Here is a 25,982-nt window from a genome sequence, read left to right on the forward strand (position 1 = left end):
CAGATCAAATATTGCGATAGCGCCTGTGCACCTTCTCTGCTGCCCACTCCGGCATGGTACGACCTGCAGTCATGTGGAAGAAGGCAGAGAAGGCATTAGTAAGAGTGGGAAGGCAAGGAGGTTTGTCAAATGGTGCATACCAAATTACAAAGGGTCGGGCCTGTCCTGCGTGATAATAAATAATTAAGAATTAAAACATAGCCCATAGCCAGCATCAGTGCCAGAATGCCTATTCTAGTTTTCATTTAAATAGAGGGCTACAGTAACAAGCCCCAGGCTAGATAGACTGACTTCCCAGTTCCCGAGACCATGATGGGTGCCTCTATGGCAAAGGGGGGTGATACAAAGTGAGCGGACCCCCAAGTCACACTTGATGAAATCAGAAAAAATAAACACATTTGTTTATAAACTGCATAAACCATTAACTATCCAATTTTGTATGGAATAGTCACTTACAGTGGACCATAGTTGTAATTAGCTGTGGACGGAAGTGCCCTAATTCTTATTTTTTATTATTTGCGTTATGGTTCACTTTGTTTGGGGATGGTCACAATAGCACTGTATTGTGTCCTTACACAGGCATTATGTCCTTAGTTTCTTGCTAGCTGAAAAGGTGCACAATAAGCATGAGGTATATTTAAATTAAGATTTGCACATATAGTCAAAAAGTACATATGTTGCCAGAGTTACTCGTCATTCTAAGTAGTGAGTATGCAGTGTGTACTCCGTATCCCCTGCACCCACCATAGGGTGGGTGTAAATGCTGAAAATATTGATGACTGCTGCATTTGCTCCTTGTATTATATGGTGGTCACTGATGCTCTCTGTATTCCATGGTGGTCACTGATGCTCTCTGTATTATATGGTGCTCACTGATGCTCTCTAGTATATGGTGCTCTCTGTAATATGTGGCAATCACTGTTGCTCTCAGTATCATATGGCAGGTTCTGATGTTCTCTGTATTTCATGGTGGTCACTGATACTCTGGGCCTGATTCAGAGCCGGTCGCTATTTGCGCTCGCTCGTCCAGAAAATAGGGGTGGCTATTCAAATGAACCGTTCGCTGTTTGCGGTCTGTTCACGCCTCTAGGTCTGAACGAGCGAACAAAACTTGCGGTCGTTTTTTCGGAAACTACGCCCCCTGGCCGCTCGCATCCTACGTCATGTCCGCTATTTATTAGATTAATCGAGTACATTGAACAGGGTATGAGCTGCTCGCTATTCTTGTGGTTGGTTTTTGCTACCACAATTTTGCGAGCAGTTCTGGCTATAAAATAACCTTTAAGCACGCCTGCGATCGGATCTCCACTCCCCGTTTTCAAGCACCTTCCCCTGTTACCATCCACATACGCCTCCTCCTGTCACTCAAATTATCAGGCATTCGCTATTTTGCGAGCACATGAATTTCGACCGCACTGACTGGTTCGCGCATGCGTATAACGATCCGTACGCATGCGCAGTTGGGCAAACATCGCTCGGAGCGAACGAGCGGCCGCTTACGAGCGGCTCTGAATCAGGCCCTCTATGCATTATATGGCAGTCACTAGTGCTATCTGTATTAAATGTCAGTCACTGATGCTCCTTGTATTATATGGTGGTCACTGATGCTCTCTGTATTCTATGACGGTCACTGATGCTCTCTGCGTTATATGGCATGGGGAGTTCCAGGAAGAGTCTTTACCCTGTGTAACAGAAAGCATTGCTTCACTCCTGCCACTCAAGATAGTATATAGTAGCCACATTGGACATATTTTGGAATTATTGATAATTTCAGAGTAACAGACTTTCATCATATGTGAGAACTGTAAGTGATGGTAATGAAACAAGTGTTTGAGTGCCACCTCGCCCCAGCAAGCGGACCACATATCATATGTGCATGTCAGCCTGGGGACAGTACGTAACACAGGACATCCAGTGCAGACACAGTAATACACATTTGTCCACCCACTACACGGCCTGGGCCATGGTGCAGTCACCCATCTGTTTGGTTTGCTGCTGACCTGTCTTTTCTGGACTAGTCTGTCAGTACTGCTCTTTAACCACTTAACTGATGATTTTTTCCAGCAAAACCGGTCAGAAATTGCCAGGCCCACAGGAGAGTCCAGGGAGTGTCTTCAAAAAGCGGGTGTTGCGGTCACACCTTGTCAGCCAAAGCACAGTTGGCTGCGTTAAGTGGTTAAAGGGCCATTTACTTATGCTTATCTTAAAATATACAGCCATGTACAGTCAAATGGCTTGCTACACCCCCAAGGGAGAGAGACCGCTTAATTCTTTATGGTTTCTTAGGGGTCTAGTTACTAAACAGTGTTAGGAGACAGAGTGAAAAGTGATAAGTCTGTGATAAGGTGCCAGCCAATCAGCTCCCAACTGCCATCTCATAGGCTGTGTTTGAAAAATGGCAGTTGGGAGCTGATTGACTGGCACCTTATCACTTTTCACTCTGTCTCCTAACACTGCTTAGTAAATAGACCCCTTAACGTTGAAGCTGATTTATAAAAAACGCTTTTCAGTAAGAAGACCTTATTGAAGAATTTACCGTTTTAAAAGCAAGAAGGAAGCCCCTGTAATCTGTCCTGCTTAGTAAATGTGCGTATATAGGCCCATATTAACAAATTTTATCACCGAAACGAGTGATAAATTTCACTGTGTATTATAAATGGTGCTCCGGCCAATCAGCTGCCAACTGTCATCTTACTACCAGTTGACAGCTGGGAGCTGATTGGCTGGAGCACCATTTATCATAAACAGTGAAATTTATCACTCGTTCCGGTGATAAAATTAGTTAATAAATGAGGCCCTTAATCACAAATAAAATGTCAAAGCTCATGGTTTGTTTTATTACTCTATTATATTATACTGTCAATCGCCAAATAGGGTGTACAGTATAACCTAATCATGAAACAAATAACATTGGGGTGTGAGGGGCAGCCATTAATGTGGTGCCTAGTGGTGACCTGACCCCTAAATCCAGCCCTGACGACAGCAGTGTGACTCACTGGCATATAGGCAATATATAATATATTTATATTATGTGACATCTATTACTGTTACTCAAAATAAACTACAGTACAGGTTGTTTGTACTAGTTGCTGGAATATTGTTACTATTCATTTATACAGTATATTGTATATACGTCAATTTTAATTGTTTGGAAAACAAATTGCCATCTCGTTGAATGGACATATGTCTTGTGTTTGTTAGGACCAGATACCTGGCATGAGAATTTTCCATATTGTGGACTGTTCTCTCAGTCACCCATCAATATTGTAACATCACAAACTCAGTATAACTCTACTTTGGGACCTCTCCAGGTTACTGATGCAACAGGACCTATCACAGCTGTTGTAACTAATAATGGCCACACGGGTAAGTTTGTACTTTTTTTTTTTAGATATTAAATTATAGCATATGCTCAGGTGGCGCCAAGAGGAAGAGGGTAGCGGGTAACTTACCCAGCCCTGGGCATGTTGGAGGGGCCCGGATTTGCGACCACCCCCACTGCTCTGCCGACTACCTATGCGTCCACGCCATATAGCAGTGCAGCCGCAGTGGCCCATCGCTCAGTGAAAGAGAGAAAATGCTGCTGCAGCAGTCTCCGCTCACTGCCCGATGTGCCACTGCGATGCTATACAGGCTTAGCTGCAGTGCTAGTGGGCAGAAAGGAGAAGTGTCCCCCTGGAGCCCACCTCCCCCGCCAGTACCCGGGTCATTCAGAGCGCTTGACGGCCCTGCATATGCTATTAAAGTACATGCATTTAATCACCTGCAAGATAACAGCACCTCAAATATTGCAGAACCCCCTACTTTATTACTTGTTTTAACTTTCTGCAGCTAACTCGTCATGAGACCAGTTTATGGCAGCTGCCATTCTTGTCACCATAGGGTAGCTCTGCTCAAAAATAGTGTAAAATAATTACATTAATTATGCTGGTGCTGGAAATCACTGTAGTTACTTATGGCACTTTTAAAAGGACTTCTGCATGAAATCACCTCTTTAAACCTCAGAAACACACCTTTTCGGGTATTTGTAAAATGGATTTGGAACAGCTGATTTAGCAATATCTGTAACCATGGAAATAATGTGGAGACTGCATTGGGGTTTGATGATTTTACTGCTTACTGGACAAATGGCAGCAAAGATGAGTTTCTGAGGCTTAAGCTGGAGATTTCTATCAGAAATCGTATTTCAAGTATCAGGAAATATTCAAGTAGGTTACTGTAAGTAGGTTATAGCACACAGTTTATTGATTTCAGTTAGTTATCATCATGTTGAAGTGGAGTCAATATTATAATGCGAATATGTAGAGACGAGTGGTTCCTTTGCTGATAAGCCCATGTGTCTGTCTACTGAATGTGCAATATATGGGCCTGATTCAGCACGGATCACAATTGTGATCGCAGCTGCGCAATTGCACGCAATGCAGCTGCGAAAATATGCTAATGTCTGCCACCGCTCAGCCAGCATAGAGACGCCCACTGCTGCCTACTCACATCCCTAACACCTCGCATTCCTGTTTATACATTGGTAACATCGAAGTGCATCGGCCCCTCAGGCACAATTACAGCAACTCTGGCCCGTCGCAGAAACTGCAAGTCTCGTCGCACGCAGTGAGTACCCAAGTTGTGTAGGCAATCGCAGTGGCTAATTTATGCATGCCCATGCAATGGCATTCAAACTAGGGATGTGCAGGCTCGGATAGGTTCGAATTTGCACGCCGAGTTCGGATTTTTCCCTCCAAAAAACGGGACTCAGAAAGAGGCAAAACATCATCTTGCATGGACAAACATCATCATTCCTGGACTTTGTCACCACCCCCAAACGCTCACGGCTTGTCACTCACTCTGCAATGGATTCCTGTGTGCGAGCGTAATCTAGGTGCGATCGTGGTGCACGAGCAATACAGTGCATGCACAGTACCAGGGGCGTAAATGGACCTAGGGGGCCCCATAGCAAAATTTTCACAGGCCTCCCTAGGTCCACAACCCCCTCCTCCCTCACCCTCCTCACTCCCTTCTCCTAGACAGTAAACTTACCTGCTCCGTGGTCGTGCTCCGCAGGGCAGGAACACTTCCTCTCCCGGTCAGCTCCATCTCCTTAGGTCCTCACTGATTGATGCTGTATCAGTGAATGAGAAGACAGAAGAGCCGGAGGCGGAGCCGACCGGGAGGACGCGACCACGGAGCAGGTAAGTCGACTCGAGGAGAGGGGAGTGAGGAGGTTGAGAGTGGAGGGGTGCGGAGGGGGGGGGTCACAGACCGAGGCCTGGCACCATAGGTGCAGGGGGAGGGTCGGGCCCCATAGCACCTGCACCTACGGTAGTTATGCCACTGCACAGTACGCAACAATCGGCCGATCTGCGTACGCGGTTGCAATTGTGATCCGTGCTGAATCAGGCCCTCGGTTCGTTAAAGTGTATTTTTTATTTGTTTTTGACTTGGGGCCTGATTCATTACCTTAGGCAACTGCGATTATGCACGGAATCGGACGATTGTTGTGTTCTGTGCATGCGTATGCACGAATTTACCATTGTGATCGGCACTGCGATCGCAGCGACTATGCAGAGCCATCGCAGAGCCATCGCAGAGTGATTGAAAGGAAGTGCTGTTTGTGGGTGGTGACGGGGGGAGGGGAGGGCGTGCCAGTACGTTTCAATGCCGTTGCAGGGGTGTGCATAGATTAGCCACTGCGAGGGCCTACGCAGCCTGAGGAGTCATAGCGTGCGTGGCACTGAGCAATTTCTGAGTAAGGTCAGAGCTTGTGCAAGTGTGCGTGAAGCTGCGATGGTACTCGATGTTACTGATGGTTTTGCAGGCTTGCTAAACATTACGGATATGTATAAGGTAATGTGGCCGTGCCTGTGTAGTGCTGCAATGAATTAGCATACTATCGCAGTTGAACTGCGTGCTTAATCGCTATTGCATTCGCACTTGCGATCCCTAGTGAATATATATGTCATTGATTTTGACAATATCCCAAATGATACCAAGCTGAGAATACCGGCACTCTAGCGACCTGTAATACAGATTTAGAGATTGCCATATGTTATGCCAGACGTACTGTAGAGGAATACTGGCTATTTCTGATTTATGTCTTCATTAACCTTTAGTGCTTTCCAACAGGCTGGGTACGGGATCCCGGCGGTCAGGATGCAGATGGTCAGAATACTGACACTGACATCCCGACAGATACTAACCCTTACCCTAATTCTCCCCCTAACCCACCTTTCCCACAGCCTATTCCTATCTCTCCCCTCCTGCATCCTAACCCTCCTCCTAGTGCCTAACTAATCCTAACCCAAACCCTAATCCCCCCCCTGGTGCCTAACCCTCACCCCCTAAACCTAACACTCACCATCGGGATGTCAGCGGTCGGCATTCTGGAGCCAGGATTCAGACTGCTGTTGGGATTCCGCCACCGCTGGCAGCATCCTCACTGCTGGGATGCTGACTACATCTCCTTTCCAACATCTTATGTAGATTGCTAATACTAGATATACGAGTGCTAGTAATTATAAAACTAAGAGAAAGTATAAAAACTTAATGTTTTTAGCCCTTTTGGCCAACAATTAGGAGTTAGTGGGGCATAGATGTTTTTAGTCCGCTTACAGATAATGCACACTGTAGTCCATGAGGTGTGGGCTGGATGCTAATACTAGCCCTATTAAACCCTACGTCTAAGGACTGTAGTCCACCGTGGATCACTGTCAGCGACCAGTCGGGGATTCAATTGCAGCGTCACCCGCCGATGACTTCAGGAGCCCGGATCGTGTGTAACAAACACGGATGGCTTGGTGCAATCCACTGCTCCACTTGGCTCAGTCTCAACGCGTTTCATGCTGCTGCAGGCACTTTTTCAAGGATGGGAATCTTCAAGAATTGACCTTTTATAGGGAAATTTTATTGAAAATCTTTAAAAAACAGAAGTGCATAACTGGATGTGACATCACAAAAAGAGCGGTATGCACATGGTAAAAGGATGATTTTTTTCTTTGTAATACTTTCTCTTATAAAAATAAATAAAATAAAAATATGGAAAATAATTATTAACGAACTAAAAACATCTATGCCCCACTAACTCCTACTTGTTGCTCAAAAGGGCTAAAAACATTAAATTTTTATACATTCTCTTAGTTTTATGATTACTAGCGCTGGTATATCTTGTTTTTATCGTATCCCTTTTTACTGAGCTGCTCTTTTTATCCATACACATAGCGCAGAATACTGAACAAAAATTAAGATTGCTAATACTGCTGCAAAATGACATTTGTGCCTTGTGCTACTGTATAGCAAAGCTTTATAAATACACACACTTGCATCTCAACTTACATCACAATATTCTCTGTGCCCCTACAGTTGAAGTGGCCTTGGATTCAGTGCATTATCTAAGCACTACAGGCCTTAGTGATATCTATAAATTTGTTGCTTTTCACCTTCATTTTGGCAATACAGAAGGTACTGATCTGGGATCAGAGCATCAAATCAATGGCATAGCCTTCCCACTAGAGGTGAGTGACAACTGTATTACTCCTGTTTGCTCCATCTGTTTGCTCACATGGAATATGGAAAATATGCACCTATCTATGATATCATCCATTTTGATTTATCATGAAATGTCTAAACTATTTTTGCTCTGATGCCATGACTCCATAGCATTCAATTGTTAGGGATGTGTTTATGTACCTGCAAATGTATTACTGAGTTCTAGGTAGTTCAGCATGGGTGTGATGTAGGGGTGAGCGGGTTCGGATTTCTGAAATCCGAGACCCCCGATCCGAGGCCGATCCGAGTCAGGCTCGACTTTCCCCGCCTGACTCGGATCTGAAATCGAGGCAAAACTTCATCATCCCGCCTTCTGGGTCTCGCGGGTTTTGGATCCTATATAAGGTACCCGCGTCGGCACCATTTTCTCACTTGGCTGTGGACAGTGAAGAGGGAGGGTGGGAGTTAGGGCTGGCTGGGCTGTGTAGTGTAGTGTAGTGTAGTGCAGTGTAGTGTTGTGCTGTGCTGTGCTGTGCTGCGCTGTGCTGCTGTTGTCCATAGGGGCTGTGTCCACTACTTCAAAGTCCATAGGGGCTGGCTGGACTGTGTTGTGCAGTCAGTTCTCCATAGGGGCTGTGTCCACTCCAAAGTCCTGTGCAGTGTCCCAGTCCTAAAGGGGTGCTGTAGTGTTGTCCAGGGGGTGCTCTGTCCATCAGGGGTGCTCCCCCCAAGTGCAAAAAAAAAATATATTTTTTCTGTGTTTGTGAATTGTGTGCACTGTGGCTGCACGTGTATCAACAAAGGAGCAGCGCCAAGCGTGCGCCTGTGTCCCATAAGTAAAAGGCTGGCTGGCTTGTCCGTTAAAGGGTGCTGTAACCCCCAAAGGGCACTCCAAACAAAATAAAAAATATATTTTTTTGTGTTTGTGAATTGTGTGCGCAGTAGCCGCACGTGCATCAACAAAGGAGCAGAGCCAAGCATGCGCCTGTGTCCCATAAGTAAAGGGCCGGCTGGCTCATTTCTTAGAGGGTGGTGTAACCCACAAAGTGCACTACTCTCCAGCAAAAATAAAAAAATATTTTCTGTGTTTGTGTTCGCCTTAGCCGCACGTATATATCAATATAACATAAATGGAGGACCAAACTTTCTCCGATAAAAATAAAATAGGGAAAGATCAAGAACCACTTCCTCCTAGTGCTGTTGCTGCTGCTGGGAGTTGTTCATCATCCCAGAGAGGAAGTAGGAATACCACTACTTTTACTAAACAATTGACCCTCCAACAGTCCCTAGCGAGGAGGATGAAGTACGACAGCAGTCATCCTGAAGCAAAACGTATAACTGAGGCCTTGACTGCTATGTTGGTGTTAGACGTACGTTCGGTATCCGCCATTAGTGCAGTGGGATTTAGACAATTGATGGAGGTAGTGTGTCCCCGGTTCCAAATCCCGTCTAGATTCCACCTGCATCCTCAAAGCAGCAGCGACAAGCGTGCGTCTGTCTGTTAAAGGGTGGTGTAACCCTCAAAGTGCGCTCCACAAACAATAAAAAAATTCTTCTTTTTTTTTCTGTCTTTGTGAAATGTGTGGGCTGTAGCCGCACCTGCATCCTTAAAGCAGCAGCGACAAGTGTGCGTCTGTCTGTTAAAGGGTGGTGTAACCCTCAAAGTGCACTCCACAAACAATAAAAAAATTCTTTTTTTTCTGTCTTTGTGAAATGTGTGGGCTGTAGCCGCACCTGCATCCTTAAAGCAGCAGCGACAAGCGTGCGTCTGTCTGTTAAAGGGTGGTGTAACCCTCAAAGTGCGCTCCACAAACAATAAAAAAATTCTTATTTTTTTTTCTGTCTTTGTGAATTGTGTGGGCTGTAGCCGCACCTGCATCCTCAAAGCAGCAGCGACAAGCGTGCGTCTGTCTGTTAAAGGATTACATCGGTGACAGCATCCAAGTAGGCATGTCAGACAGTCCGTACATGTACTGGCAGGAAAAAGAGGCAATTTGGAGGCCCCTGTACAAACTGGCTCTATTTTACCTGAGTTGCCCCCCCTCCAGTGTGCACTCCGAAAGAGTGTTTAGTGCAGCCGGGAACCTTGTCAGCAAAAGGCGTAGGAGGTTGCTTCCACAAAATGTGGAGAAGATGATGTTCATAAAAATGAATTATCAACTCTTCCAGGGAGACCAGCCTCCAGAACGTACAGAGGGACCTATGGTGGTGGATTCCAGCGGGGACGAGTTAATACTCTGTGAGGATGAGGATGTACACAACACTGAAGAGGGTGAGGAATCGGTGGATGAGGATGATGAGGACGACATCTTGCCTCCGTAGAACCAGTTTGTGCAGGGACACATTAATTGCCAGCTTGTTTTGTGGGGGCCCAAACGAACCAATCATTTCAGCCACAGTCGTGTGGCAGACCCTGGCACTGAAATGATTGGTTTGTTAAAGTGTTTATACAACATGAGGGTGGGTGGGAGGGCCCAAGGACAATTCCATCTTGCACCTCTTTTTTTTCTTTGCATTATGTTCTGTTTGGGGTCTAGTTTTTCAAACTGCCATCCTGTCTGCCACTGCAGTGTCACTCCTAGATGGGCCACGTGTTTGTGCCGCCCACTCGTATCTCTTAGCATAGTCATCCAGCTACCTCGGTGCAACCTTTTGGACATAAAAACAGTATTGTGAGGTGTGAGGTGTTCAGAATAGACTGGAAATGAGTGGAAATTAAGGTTATTGAGGTTAATAATAGCATAGGAGCAGAAAAACCCACAAATTCTGTGATTTTAGCTGTTTTTATGCTTTTTAAAAAAAAAATACAGATCCAAAACACAAAACCCAGAACCCAAAACACGGAAGGGTGGTTTTGGCAAAACCAATCCAGATCCAAAACACGAAGAAAGATCCAGATCCAGATCCAAAACCAAAACACAAAACACGAAAAGTGGCCGGTGCACACCCCTAGTGTGATGTGAGATAAATAAGGCTATGGTCCTACAAATAGCAGTTTCGGCAACAAATATGACCGCTTAGTGCTTATGGTAGCTCAGATATGATTGTGCAAGTAAATAGACACCGGATACAGCTTGGCACCAAATACTGTATGGCTCTTTATATTAGACAGGACAACAAATATGGTGCCAAACAGAGCTCTGTATATTAGTAGAAAAATGGTGTCACAGGCGCTCACTTAGATGGGGGTTCTGGTGGTTAGCAGCAAGACCTAACTGAAGAAAATCCCTTATTCTTCTAGGACAATGTTTGAAAGAGGGGCATATGTAAATATATGCAGAAGGTCTGCGCCTAAAACTCACTCTCTGTATGTGCTGAACCGCTGTGTTTAGTTCAAAAGAGGACAAAGAGAGTGAAAAAATGTGTGTGCGTGCCCAGTGATGCTGGATGAAATGCAACGAAGGAATAAATTATAATGCGCTCAGCTGATGTGTGTACCGTTTAAAGGCCCCCATACATCAGAGATGGATTGCAGCAATCGTGCAATTTGCAATCGATTGTGTATAAAAATCTGCAATGTATGGGCTTCAGAGATCGCAGATTGCAACCAAAAAGTGATTGGAATTGTTAAATCTGATTGTTCAAAATGTTGGATTTCACAGATCATTGGGGCTGTAGATTGCTAGTGTATGGCCATGATCAGCAGATTTGCAGACCGTTACCAGTAAAATGATGGGCATCACAAGTGATGTCAGTGGGGCCGACCCCAGACGGTAGGCGTTCCCATGGGAACGCCTCCGTCTGGCCAGCCACGCCCCCGGCACGCCCACCAAAGGGGGCGTACTGTCACTCACCATCGACAGCATGCCCCCTTTGTAGCGAGACCCATAGCGATGGCTTGCCCGTCGCATTCCGGGTCTTGCACATGTGCACGACAGAGCCGGGTCCGTCGTGCGCATGCGCACTGGCCCAACATTGACCCGCTTGCGAGCTCTCAGCGCTCGCGAGCGGGTCTGAATCAAGCCTACTGTTCCTGTTCTCCCTGCTCTGCAACCCAGGGTACTGCATTCAAGAAGGCTTTGCATAATGCTTTATACAAATATGGTATGTGCCTGACCACTGTGGCCAGGGCTGTAACTAGGGCAGCCGCTCTGCACTGTATGCAGCGACACTGACTGGCAGTGAGCCTCCAATCTGGGAACAGGTGCCACTGAACACCTGTTCTTGGCAGGGTCACACCGACCGTGTGTGGGGCCCCAGGGACGACCACCCCGGTTGCCTCCCTTAATCCGGCCCTGTGTGTGGGATACTGTGTAAGGGGCATTACTAGTGTTCTCGCTAGGCTGCTTTAGTGGGGTGCCTTGCTAAAACATCCTGCCCTTTTCTATGCCCCAATTTCCCCAGGGTGGGCAATATTGGCCATTCTTCATTCCTCTTTGAAATTGACCAGAGATGGGAGAAAACATGTATTGATCGCCGTGACTGTGTGTCCTTCAGGCCTGGATACAGGCAAACCCTCCACCAATGCAGTGATGGACTGTGCACTGGAGCATGAAGGGCCCACCAGGGGAATGCAGTGATAGGGGCCTGCTAAAGGGGTGTGACCATCTGCCAAAGTGGGTGTACCCAATGAACAGGGAGGTGTGGCAAGGCTGATTCTGAGAGAGACATATCCCTGGTCACTGTTACGGCTGCCTGCTTACTACATTATGGTAATGCGAGAATCCGCTCATGTATACTAAATATCCGCGTGACTGCATGTGGAAGCTTAACCCGGCCACTGTTCTTACACACCAGCAAGGAAGTCGGTCTACACGCCCACAACACTCAAATTAAATTGAACAGATCAGTGCTATCTCATGCTTTCCATGATTTTCTTGACATTGTAATAGTTTTGTAATATTTATTATTCCTATAACAAAAACTATTTAAAATAAAGCAACACATCAGCATCAGTTCGGCCCTCTCATCTCACGATATATTTATTGTTCTACTTGGGTACATTCAGCATCACTGTGGAAGTGGAGGCAGATTGATAAGTAAGCATAGGTAGCACTGACTAATGGTGCTGATTTTGTCACTGGTCAACTCCGGTTGTTAATGACTGGGGACAGTATTTTTCATTATAATCCATGGATAGTGGATAACAAGAAAAAGCCACATAGGTATGACAGATGCTGCTTCTGCTGATTACACAGACTGGTGATGTCACAATGTATTACTAAGCCTGGCCATTATGAGGTCACATATGGATCATATACACTGAGCTGTTTGGCTTGGTGCTCACTTCTTGAAGGGAGCTGGAGGTAAGAAGTTTCCATTGCAAAATGGGATGTTGCGGAAGCAAATGCTGTAGAGACGAAGATGATGATGGGGATTATGCTGCGTCTGCCATAGCTCAAAATCCTGACATCTGCTCTAATGTCCAATTCATGGATCTCTCGTTAGAAGAGGAAGCAGATATTCTTGAAAAAATCATCACCACCCCACCAATGTATAGCAAACGTAGGATCTACAAATACAACAGCTATGCATTTAGGCCAAATCTTCCCAGTATACCTGAAGAGGAAGAGCCGGAGGAGCCTGTGGAAGAAAATCTTCCCAGTATAGGTGAAGAGGAAGAGCCGGAGGGGCCTGTGGAAGAAAGTTCTAACAATGGAGAAGGAAACATCATTGGCTGTAAGAATGCTGATGACCCATATGTTTATATGCTGGTCAGCATTCTGTCATGGTTAATCGGAATCCACATCTATTTCTGGATAAATTGTTTATTCTAACAGGTGATGATAGCCAGAAAATGGATGGCCCCTGTCGCCCCAACTCCCCGAACATGGGTGGCGCTAATAAAGAAACAACTGAGCATAAACGAGAAGCTGTATGCTGACATATAAGAGCGTGTGGTGCAAGACTATCGATGGTGGAAGAGGAAGATCGATGGTGAACCCTCATGCTCTATTTATGTATGGACTCTCTGCAGAGAGCAAGTCATGAGTAGGAGCAAAACTAACTCCTGCCTACAGTGCTGTCATCAGAATTTAAAAAAGAGAAGGAAAACCAGGAGAAAGAAAAACATTTGTATATAATTAGCAATAAACCAATTTCTAACAACAAAAAGTAAGTGTAAGTGTATGTGATGTATGCATGACATAATCCTGGCGCAAATTCTGGCGCAGACTGACGCATCTTGCAATTTTTGCAAATTTGTATTTACAAGCAATCGTGTTTATTTAGTTAACGCATTTTACTGTTCGGAAATTGTGACACAAAGGTGATCTAACTCCCCATAGTCTTATACATTTATTGGTATTGATCAACCTAAAACCGTAAGAAGTTGCTAATACTGTTCACAAGTTCTATTTCTTACAAAATGTAATTAAATCTTGTGTATCATAAGCTGCAATATACCCCCCCACCTTACATTACTATAGATATCAGAGGTCACCGCAGAGTTCTATGACCTGTATAATAGACTAGGCTGGCAGCACTGTACGTCTATATGGTCACTCATCAACACAGATGGGCTTTTTAAATGCAAAATCTGCATATTTATCATCCGTAGGGTTTCAACTTCCAATTGAAGATGAAACCCTACGGATGATAAATATGCAAATTTTGCGTTTGGAAAGCCCATGTGTGTTTTAAATCTAGCTAAATCAACATTTAGTAAATTTACCCCTTAGGGGCCTATTCATTATGTTAATTATTGGGGTCCGATAATTAACATTCTAACTCGCTGCGGATTCCGGAGCAATTCATCATTGCTCCGGCGCAGTGACAGCTGATCCGAAAATCAGTGAAACTTTTCACTGTTCCTTTCGGAGCCGTGATGGGAGTGCGCATTCGCACCACCTGCAGGTCACGCATGCGCACAACAGCCCAGACGTCAGGTGGAAGGAGACGGACAGAAGCAGAGGTATCCGAAAAGATCCCTCTTCATGACCCGGGACTCCTTTCCACAGGGAAGGAGCGGGTATCGGGAGCATTCGCCATCTGAAGATGGCGAATGCTCTCGCACTCAAGCTCTGAAATATTATATTTTCGGAGCTTGATGAATTCTGTCCCCATACTAGTGTATGGGAACAGCGGGCCATTCCGAGAGAGAAAGGTAAGCAGGAGATATCTGTGATACTAGTGTATGGGGACAGCAGGCCATTCCGCGAGAGAAAGGTAAGCAGGAGATATCTGTGATACTAGTGTATGGGGACAGCGGGCCATTCCGTGAGAGAAAGGTAAGTAGGAGATATCTGTGATACTAGTGTATGGAGACAGCGGGCCATTCCGGGAGAGGAAGGTAAGTAGGAGATATCTGTGATACTAGTGTATGGGGACAGCGGGCCATTCCGGGAGAGGAAGGTAAGCAGGAGATATCTGTGATACTAGTGTATAGGGACGGCGGGCCATTCCGGGAGAGGAAGGTAAGTAGGAGATATCTGTGATACTAGTGTATGGGGACAGCGGGCCATTCCACAAGAGAAAAGTAAGCAGGAGATATCTGTGATACTAGTGTATGGGGACAGCGGGCCATTCCGAGAGAGAAAGGTAAGCAGGAGATATCTGTGATACTAGTGTATACTGAGCCTGAGCCTTTCCCATCATCAGTTTGCAGTGTCCCACGGGTTTGCAGTGTCCTGCGGATGGGAAAAGTTGCAGTGACCAATCACCGCAGGGTGAATAAACCACGCCCCATTTCACACAGAGGAACGATATCTATACAAGATTTTTTTTTTTTGGGGGGGCTAATGGGAACTTTTGCCCTGAGCTCCACAAAGTCTAGAACCTGCAGTGGCGTAACAAAGGGGAGTTGGGCAGGGTACGTGCCCCAGGTGGCGTCACACTAGTGCCAGTCTCAATATGGCCTCCGCCGGGACAGGGGTAGTGATGTGTTTTTTGTGTATGCTGTTTAATTATTATTATTATTATTATTATTATTATTTTTTTATATTCTGTTAATCTGACCCTGAACACCATGGAATGTTTTCCTTTTTTTATTATTATTAATTGCACTGACTTTATCATATTTATTATAATTTGTAAAATATGCTGATATATATACACTACTTCTTTGACAGCCATATGTCTTACTTGCTATTTATTATATTCTTGGTTATGTTACTTTTTTCTTAAAATGGTAATAACAATTACTTAACTAAAAAAAAAAAAGTATTTGTACCCCTTTCATTGTGACTGCAGTTTGTCTAGGTGCAAAGTTTCTGCAGTAGGTTCTGTCCAGAGAAGGGGGTCATCTGGTGGCTGGCATATCCCTGATGAAGTCTGCATACCACCAGACAAAATGCATTGTACTCAGAGAAAAATGTGTGACTCATAGCCAGCCTGCAATATGTATGTTAGTCTCATGCTCACTTACATGCTTGTTGACTATACCTCCAATTTTCAATGCCACTTCTGAAATAGAGTGGAAGACTTGGAACTAGACTAATAAAGACCGGAAACCAGTTTCCCAGCAGACTGCAGAGCACTGACAGTAAGATGTATGCAAGCTCTCTTCCATGTGCTGTCAGATAGGCCCACCACTAGGTTGTCTTAACTGCAGTTATTTTGAATACAGGAGGGTGTGGATTCTGCACTCAGGGGTTGAGAACTGGGTGTTGGGAGCTGCTCTTACTAAGTATTGACCGATGGATCGGGGGTGCTTCAAAGCAGTACATTTATGGGTGTATCTGTTGGAATAGGTACAATGTGGATGGCGTTGGTTGCACATGAGTGTTATGGTGGGTACACACTGGGCGATGTTACTGAGCGACTGCACGATTACGACATCGTAATCGTGCAATCGCTCAGTAATCGTGCAGAAATCATGCACTTTTATGTCGGAAACGATCAGCGTTGCGCACTCCCGCTGGTCGTTTCCGACATTGTCCATCGCCTGAACATGCAGCACAACCTGACGACCTTGTCAGGTTGCTGCATGTCAGGGAATGGTGGAGAGAGCCCGGCGCTGAATGATATCGTTAATGATATCGTTCAGCGGCTGTGCTCAAAGTCATGGACGATATTGAGCACAGCCTGCCGGGGACACACTACACGATATCGCTCAGGGAGCATATCGTGTAGTGTGTACCCACCATCACAGTATTATTGAAATGATGATATGGACAATGATTTGTGGGTTAAAACTATTTTCTTGTTAATTGAGAGGCAAAGGGCTATCCAATAAAAGGGTTTATTACACTATGGGACTTATTCAATTGGGGGCGAGAAAAGTGAAAATCCTGCACCTGCAAGGTTTTCCTGCAGGTGCGGGATTGTTGCTATTAAATTAGGTGCGTTTTTTTTTTTGCGCGCCGGGAGGTTTTTATTCTCACACCTCCAGAGCAAGTGTGATTTTTTTTTTCTAAAAACCTACATTTTTGGAAAAATCTGTGGGACTTGCTCTGGCACCCCGGTGGTACCTCTCCTGAGGACTAAGTAATCAATTGGAAGTTTCCAATTAGCTTAATTGGTTCTTAATTACTTATCTTCTGCAGCGCTGTCTTCTTCATCCAGCGTCGGAAGCCGGGTCTTCTGCAGCAGGGTGAGTATGTCAGTGTGTGTGAGTGTTTATTACTGTTTGTAAGTGTGTATGAGTGAGTATGTGTGCATGAGCGTATGTGTACCCCCCAAGTTCAGTGTGGCCCCCTGGAATGGGCGCTGGGAGAACTACATCTCCCAGCAGCCCTTGCCCCTGTAGCCTCCCTGCAGCCCCCGGGACTCCCAGTAGCCCCCTCTCCAGTGAAAAGATAGAGGGGAAGCCACCGGGAGCCGCGGAGACCACCGGAGACCCCCAGGTAAGTGCAGTTTTTTTGTTTGTTTTTTTACGCGACACAGGGTTTTCAGAGCTGAAAATCCTGCGACCACTTTTTTAAATTGGATACAGCGGGTATCGGGAGTGCGCATACCTGTGGTAATCCAAAATTGGGCGCAGGGTTTTTCCTCGCTAAACCTCACTCCCAATTGAATATGCCCCTATGTATCAGGTATATTCTTTTAGGGAGTACCCTTTCTACCTGTGGTGGTAAGAGACTGCTACACAAACCACTTTTTTTATTTAAGAACATCTTTTATCCTTCTAGTCTCTGCTTCAGTCTTTGCTACACTGTACATCCCACTTCATAGTTATCTACAGTGTGGTATTGAGCGTCTTCAATACTGGTAATCCCTGTTTTATTCTTGATGATCCTGTGTCTCAATGTAGTTCTGTTTTATTCATATTCATTTAATGATAAGTGTGTTTCATTAATTGTTGTTTTTCCCTATCTTAACTTAAAGGTTTCAAGATGTGCCTGCATGTTTCAATGTCATTACTGTTCTGTTATTCTGTATCTAATTTTTATGATTAGCTATTATGTACAACAGTTATGAAAAATAACACCATATAAGTATTGTACACATCTTATATAGAGAGAAAAATGAACAATGGAGCCATAAACAACGCACTTCATCTGCAACAATATATAATAAACAACGTAATGTACACAAATACACGCCCAAGTGAGTTATCATTATATGAACATGTCATGACTTTCAGGAGATTATATACTGCACATTTAAGTGTACAGATGCGCCCAAGTTCAATGTGGCTGATCGCGGCACAAACATGCACGCGCATTGCGCTATGCACCACGATACGCTATGGTGCATCCCCGATCGCGGGAGTGTGTCTCCATTCAGTCCTATGGAGATGAGAATGCGTGTCTCCGAGCGCGGTACTGCATCTCCCATTAATTTCTATGGAGACGCAAATGCGCGTCTCCGATCACGGAGTGCGTCTCGCACCATGCATGGCACAATTTGCTGCACTACGGCCAAGGATGTGGCTGGGCATATCTGTACAAACATACACCCAATATACAGTACTTATCAGCAATAAACACATACTGGTTTATACAACAGCAACCAAGATCACTGGACAATACACTTTTTATAGTAAACCACTGTACAATCCCAGCAATAGTGTAGAACCATGGTCCATGACACCCCACCCCCTTACAAACCCCCATTACTCATCCAATGGGATTAGGTCACCGACATTATAAATACAGAAATACAGGACACTCAGTAACCCCAGAGGGCTGTATCAAATCCTTGAGTCCAGCAGGAAATTGGCCCGTGAGGGGGCGAGTTACTGGTATTGCCACGCCCTTGCAACTGCAATTTGCCCCCCTTGCTCCTAATTGAATTGACCCCCCACGAGTCTGGGATGAGATCGGGCCACTAGGGGGATGAGTTGAGGTTCAGCTGATGGCGTTTTCACACCATTGTAAAGGCAACTCTCCCCCTCCAGCAGCTAATTGAATTGATCCCTAAGTGTATGGTCAGGAGGTGACTTCTGTAGAAGACTAAGGAGGGTTTTTTATAAAAAAAATTTTTGACATTACCTGGGAATACATCTTTAAATGGCAATTTTGTGACATGTACTTACTATAATTTTTCCCCCCACAGATGCACTTTGTTTTTTACAACACAAAATATGCAGATGTAGCAGAAGCCAAAACGAAATCGGATGGCCTGGCTGTAATTGGTCAACTTTTTGAAGTAAGGACTATTGTTACTCCTTTGTAGAGATTACTAAAAAAAAGGGAAATAAATGTAAATTCTTTAGAATGAGAGCCAAGGACAATTTTTAAAATTAGTCTTTAGCGCAGATGACTGTTTCTGAAATTGAATATGATTAAAATAGCTTTTTACTATAAGACAACATCAGCTAATACATTTGCAGTCTCTCCTAAAGGGCCCCACAGATGGTGCGATTTGCACCTTGCGATCCGACGACTGATCCGACGGCTGACATATTGGGTTGTCCCCACACACGGAGCGATCCGACGGCTGACATATTGGGTTGTCCCCACACACGGAGCAATCTGCTGCCCGATATGCCGCTCTCCCCGCATAGCGCTGCATAGGATCGTACATTGCATCTCCAGATCTCTTGTGCAGCATGTAAGATCTAGAGGAGCGATGTACGATCCCACGGGCCCATACGGAACGCTATAACAGTGATATCGTTTCAATCCGTCGGATCGGCTGCTATATTGCACCGTGTATGGGGGCCTTTAGATGCACTGGAGCTCTGTCTTTCCCGCAGAAGTTTTTCTCCTCATTTCTTGCATAGCTTTTAATGATAACCCTTGGACAGACTCATATAAACATTTCAGAAGGGAAATTTTCTGAAAATGTGGAGTTTGATTCATACAGTACAGTAGCTCCAGAATACTGTAGATCTATAGTTTAGCACTGATATAAGTAAAATGTAAGAAAAATATATAATATTAATAACTTATTCTATTAGCATTTGTATGTATTTTTGCTTCCAGATTGGAGCAACAAATGAATTTTTCAGTAGCTTTATCGAACTTCTTCCCGAAGTGTCCCACAAAGGTAAGCTGGTTTTAGCTGCACCTAAATTCTTATAGAAATAAAGTTGTTTTTTTTTAAGTCACAATCATCAACACAATGATGATGATCAGGTAATAAATCATTCTACTGAAATTCTGTAATACATTTAAGAGTAGTAAGACTACTTGCAACATCAGCATCCCCCACTAACCTCCATTGTGACCTTCAGTTTAGGGATTGCTGGTAAAGGCTTAACCATGGATGGTCTCCATCGCCCATCAATTTACATGCCTGCTCTGTGACATGCGGGGCAGCGGGCCAATCAGGGTAGGGGGTGGGGCTTCATCGCTCGTGATATCCTGGCAGTAGGCCAATATAGAGAGGGGGTGGGGCTTTGTGGGTCATGTCGGGGTGCAGAGCTAAGCTCCATATACCCAATGTCATGGGAGAAGAAAAAAGCCATCACTCTGCTATCCATGGCAACACCATTGACCATAGTTGGCAAACCATTGATTGGATGGTGCTAACCATCAATAGCCAGCCCTACTTCAGGTATTGCACTCTTCCCCCTTATTATGTTGCCAGGCAGGGGGGAAGGAGGGGTGGCATTCTCTGTTCCTTCAGATTGGGAGAGTATTGCTGTGTTTTGACATCATAGCCAAGCACCACACAACTAGCCAAACACTGACATGGAGGAGCAGCACCTGGCATATTAACAGGTAAGAAGAAGCTACTGATTGCTGCCCTTCAATGTTAGCGGTCGCTGCTCAGTATGAGGGTTCCATGGGGAACCAATTCAATACCATACTACGACTCACACCACCACATGCTGATGTCATGCACTCCACAATACTCACATGCTACTGTCACATACAACTAGACTGTTCCTTTCAAGTTTTATACTGGGTGAAACATATATTTGAGAAATTTCTTGCCAGTAACTGTAAAAAAAGGAAGTGGCTTTCATCTCTCAGCTCTTTCTTTACTTCTAGTACCAGCAGGAAGCAGACTCATTGTACATATAAGGGGCTAGAGTCACAGGTGGAGACAGTTGAGAAGCTATGGGTGGAGTTACAGACCTAACTATTCCAAACTGCAGCTTCTCAACACTTACATTTACAAAGAGCTATGGGTGTGTCTCCGGGCAACAGGAACTCCCCCATTAGGGCACACCTGAGTGCAAGAGATCATTTTTAGGTGGCTCTTTGTTATAATTCTGAATTTATAAGGTAGTCTAATATTATTCTCACTTCATCTTTCCTTAAGTAAGACTACTGTCTTGTTGACATCCAAAAGATTAAGGGGTCTGTTTATTAAGCCTTGGTTGGAGATAGTCAACGAAGATAAGGTACCAGCAAACCAGCTCCTAACTGTCATGTTTCAAACACAGCCTGTGACATGGCAGTTAGGAGCTGATTGGCTGGTGCCTTATCTCTGTTCACAGCTTAGTAAATAGACCCCTAAATTGTGATAGATAAAAAATGCTGGGAAGACTATATATTAGGCGCTAAATCAATTTGCTGATTAAAATGCAGAGTTCTATTTAACAGACCCTACAGGTGGTGAAGAGCCCGATTAGTAATTAGATATAAATTAGCTTGTGACTCTTGCTTCAAAAAACAACAGTTTAGTCCAATCCTGAGGCACACTACTCATGTACAATCCCACAAGTAATACAATGGACAGGCCAAAAAGCGCTTTTAATTTCACTCCTATGTGAAACCATAATAGATATAATCCTCCGTCGTTGGTCAACAGTACATGCAAAAAAGAGGAGGAAAATTATGAGAGTCTATATACAGTATATATGTAACGGTGATATTTAAGTGTTCCAGTTGATCCACTCACTTAAAATAGGTGATTGATGTACACAAAGGTTACTTTCAACGTCCAGACTGGAGCAGTAGTACTACTGTATATGTATTTTCAATAGAGCCACACTTCTGACGGATCCACATGTACAGCCTTCAGGGATAATTTCCTCAGTGTGGTCACATAGAAAAAAGATAAGCAAGAACAACCACAATCGTGTAATTCTGTGAGGTACTGTATGTACAAAAGCCAAATAAATAGCTGTTGCCCTCACATTAAACAAACTCAATTGAATGCATATCAGGGTCTCATTGCTGCAAAGAAACCCTGATAAACATGCAGTTGATTTTGTTTAAGGTGAGAACAACAGTTATTTAATTGGCTTTTGTACATACAGTACCTCACAGAATTACACGATTGTGGTTGCTGCAAAGAAACGCTTCCTTTCTTGTGAGCCCGATGTGTAATACCCCTGTCAGATCGCTATTGGTGGGTTTTACTCAAACATGTTCACCAAGCTCTGCAAACTAAGGCCCTGATTCAGAGCCGGACGCTCTGACCAGAGCGCTCGCTCTGAATCAGGGCCCTCCTCCATAATTATGGAGCGTCCTCCTGGACGCTCGTATAGCTGTGGGTCACCACCCACAGCCTATACGAGCGTGCAGGATGAGCAGAAGCCTGCGGTTGAGTTTCTCAACCGCAAGGCCAGGAGTGATTTTGGCTCTATCAGAGCCAAAATCACTCCCACTGACATCACTAGTGATGTCAGTGGGGCCGGCTTCTGACGGTAGGCGTTCCCTTGGGAATGCCTCCGTCTGGCAGGCACGCCCCCGGCACGCCCACCAAAGGGGGCGTGCTGTCAATCAACATCGACAGCACGCCCCCTTTGATCAGACACAACGAGCGAAGGAAAGTCCTTCGCTCGTCCCATCTCGCGCATGCGCACGACGGAGCTCCCTCCGTCGTGCGCATGCGCAGTGCACACCATCGACCCACTTGCGAGCGGACAGCCGCTCGCGAGTGGGTCTGAATCAGGCCCTAACTTCCTTCTTCTTTTGTACACAAGGCTACTTCTAAAGGGGCCTATCCACTAGCAGACATGAAAATGACTGCACGATTACGACATTGTAATTGTGCAGTCGTTTGTCAGTCTGTGATGAGCCTGCACTGAACGAGCAGTCGTTCAGTGCAGGCTCATCAATCATCTGCACACATGCTCAACCTGACGTTATCGCAGGTTGACCAGCATGTTTGCACGATGATAGATGTTTAAACGACCAGCTGGCATGCGCATCGCTGGTCGTTTTACATATTTTTGCAAATGATTTATGAACGGTTGAACGATAACGATATTGTTCAATCGCTCATTTAAATCGTCTAGTGGATAGGCCCCTTAAGAGTGGTAGCACCCCCTCCAAGCTACAATATTCTGTTGTGGGAGTGTGTTTTTAAGCATTGCCAATACATTTGGGGGCTTATTCAGAGTTGAGAGCAAAGCAAAATAAAAAAGTAGTATATTTGCACGTGGGCAAACCAGCACTTAAAGTGGTACTAAAGAAGTGGTGGAAACTCATCTTGCCCCCTTGTTACTGGGGCTACCCTCAGATGGTGCCTTGACACAGCCAGAGAGGCGCAACTAGGGTTGATAGTTCCCAGGTCACGTACAGAAATGTCAGAAAAGTGTTTTTTGTTGTTTTTTAATCGGGCTGTATCCTTATATGGGTACTGAAATACACATTGGAAACACAAATGAGGAAGAGCAAGGTAAAACCTCAATATGACTGGGATGAATACCTTGTGCACACACCTGGCCCAGGGTTGTCTTAACAGCAGTGTGGGCCCTGGGCAAACCAATGCACTGGGGCCCCTACCCACCCATTCATTGGAAAAGTATTTAAATGGTCAATAAATTTAAACCCCCCTGCATGCCCATCAGACCTCCCAGACATGCAGAGAGACTCTGTCTGACTGGTTTAAAGCCGGCGGATGAAGTGAAACTGGGACTGAGGTAAGTACTCGTGGCTGTAGGGGGGCAGGTTGCTGGGCCCCTACAAGCTTCAGGCCCTTGGGCAACTGCCCAACAAGCCCAATGGAAGAGATGGCCCTGACCTGGCCTGATTTAGAAGTGCACACCAGGGCGTAACTAGAGTTATGGGGGCCCCATAGCAAAATTTCCATCAGCGGCTTCTCTCATTGTAATGCCGCTGAGGTGAGCTTAGTGCAACGGGAGGCGGGCCCCTGAGGTGCTTCGGGCACCAGAGGCGTAACTAGGTATTTGAGGGCCCCATAGCAAAAGTTTGTAAGGGCCCCTATGTACCATCCAATGGTGAAAAATGTACATAACACATGTAACTTTGACAAGGAAGCTAGGCCCCCTCAGCTTTGGGCTCCATAGCAGCTGCACCCCTTGCACCCACGGTAGTTACTCCCCTGGTGCACACAGTGTTGATACTGCATAATGTTTTCAGTCGTCCATTGTAGAGGGTACTCCGGCACCTGTGGTGGATCCAGGGGGGCGGCGATCAGGGCGATCGCCCCCCATAACACACAACCACTGTGTACACATTACGGGCAGCCTTCTATCTCTAAAGATGAATTGAGTGACTTGCTTTGCATTCTGCAATGCTTACCATAACGCATGCAGCTCAGAGCACAGGGACATGCCGCATCGCTCTGCAAAAAGGGTTTTTCCCCCCTAAGGGGCGTGGCCACATCTCTCACGGTTAGACCACGCCCCCTTGGTCGACTCTTTAGTTTCTTCGGCAGGTGACAGGGACAAGACAAGTAGGTTGCTGAGATTCGTATGTGTTGGAGGAGTGGTTGAGCTAGATGGCCCAAGCGGGCGAGCAAGTCTCCCACCAGTGACTGGCCTGGTGGAGTACAGGGGTGTGTGCTGTCATCATGGAGATAGATATTTATTTATGTGTGTGTGTGTATGTATATATATATATATATATATATATATATATATACGCACATACACACACACCGCCAGGTGAGTACCACTATCTCGGGCTCGATCAATGTCCGTGCTTCCCCAAGGGCATCGTACCCTCGGTGACCTCAATCAAATAGCAGGCCAGAGGAGGAGGCAGAACTAGCTTCCCATACCAATACATATGACGGAACGCAATTCCGAGCCACTTTAACCCCTGGGGCAAACTATGTTGCAATCTAAGGGGTGTAAATACATTATTTTTTTTTATTGAAATACTGGCTGCTTTTGCATGTGCCCCACCTGCAGTTCAACATGGTTTTGCCAAGGAGTAAGGTTACTCCTTTATTATGCTTTACTACCAACTCGGAATCAGCTCTCTGTACACTGGTGGGGCGGGGAACTACATATACCCTGATGCTTGAAACCAGCAAGGTTATTGCAGCAATGACAGGGCTATGATTAGCTCTAACCCTTTTACTATATAGAGCGAAGTAAAAACAAACTTTACAGTCTATGTACTAAGCCTTGTAGAGAGAAAAAGTGAACAGAGATAAAGTACCAACCAATCAGCTCCTAACTGTAATTTTACAGGCTGTGTTTGAAAAATGACAGTTAGGAACTGAATGGTTGGTACTTTATCCCTGTCCACTTTATCTCTCTCCAAGACATAGACCTCCTAAATCACTGGTGAAAATGCCCATGTATATCTGCCAAACTGGGACAAAACATGTAACAAAATAGGCCACAGCTATGATCCCCCTATAACACATATCTGGGGGCACATCCCTTAGGCCACAGCTATGATCCCCCTATAATACATATCTGGGGGCACATCCCTTAGGCCACAGCTATGATCCCCCTATAACACAAATCTGGGGGCACATCCCTTAGGACACAGCTATGATCCCCCTATAACACGAATCTGGGGGCACATCCCTTAGGCCACAGTTATGATCCCCTTATAACACGAATCTGGGGGCACATCCCTTAGGCCACAGCTATGATCCCCCTATAACACAAATCTGGGGCACATCCCTTAGGACACAGCTATGATCCCCCTATAATATGAATCTGGGGGCACATCCCTTAGGACACAGCTATGATCCCCCTATAATATGAATCTGTGGGCATATCCCTTAGGACACAGCTATGATCCCCCTATAACACGAATCTGGGGGCACATCCCTTAGGACACAGCTATGATCCCCCTATAACACATATCTGGGGGCACATCCCTTAGGCCACAGCTATGATCCCCCTATAACACATATCTGGGGGCACATCCCTTAGGCCACAGCTATGATCCCCTTATAACACGAATCTGGGGGCACATCCCTTAGGCCACAGCTATGATCCCCTTATAATAACACGAATCTGGGGGCACATCCCTTAGGCCACAGCTATGATCCCCCTATAACACGAATCTGGGGGCACATCCCTTAGGCCACAGCTATGATCCCCCCTATAATATGAATCTGGG

At 45.3% G+C, this 25,982-nt stretch overlaps 1 protein-coding gene across 1 annotated transcript in view; it reads left to right on the plus strand.

Moving 5' to 3' along the window:
• The first annotated feature begins 53 nt into the window (after positions 1 to 53).
• The window catches only part of LOC148525183 (carbonic anhydrase 12-like), a 29,988-nt gene continuing 4,059 nt past the window's right edge, over positions 54 to 25,982 (plus strand). Inside the window, exons 1-5 of the mRNA XM_088471133.1 lie at positions 54 to 120; positions 3,202 to 3,366; positions 13,200 to 13,294; positions 18,859 to 18,951; positions 19,731 to 19,794. Of these exons, the coding sequence (XP_088327259.1) occupies positions 54 to 120; positions 3,202 to 3,366; positions 13,200 to 13,294; positions 18,859 to 18,951; positions 19,731 to 19,794 (484 nt within the window). The remainder of the gene's footprint in view (positions 121 to 3,201; positions 3,367 to 13,199; positions 13,295 to 18,858; positions 18,952 to 19,730; positions 19,795 to 25,982) is intronic.

This window comes from Taudactylus pleione, unplaced genomic scaffold (genome assembly GCF_031769625.1).
Source record: "Taudactylus pleione unplaced genomic scaffold, aTauple2 ptg000110l, whole genome shotgun sequence".
Lineage (NCBI taxonomy): Eukaryota > Metazoa > Chordata > Amphibia > Anura > Myobatrachidae > Taudactylus > Taudactylus pleione.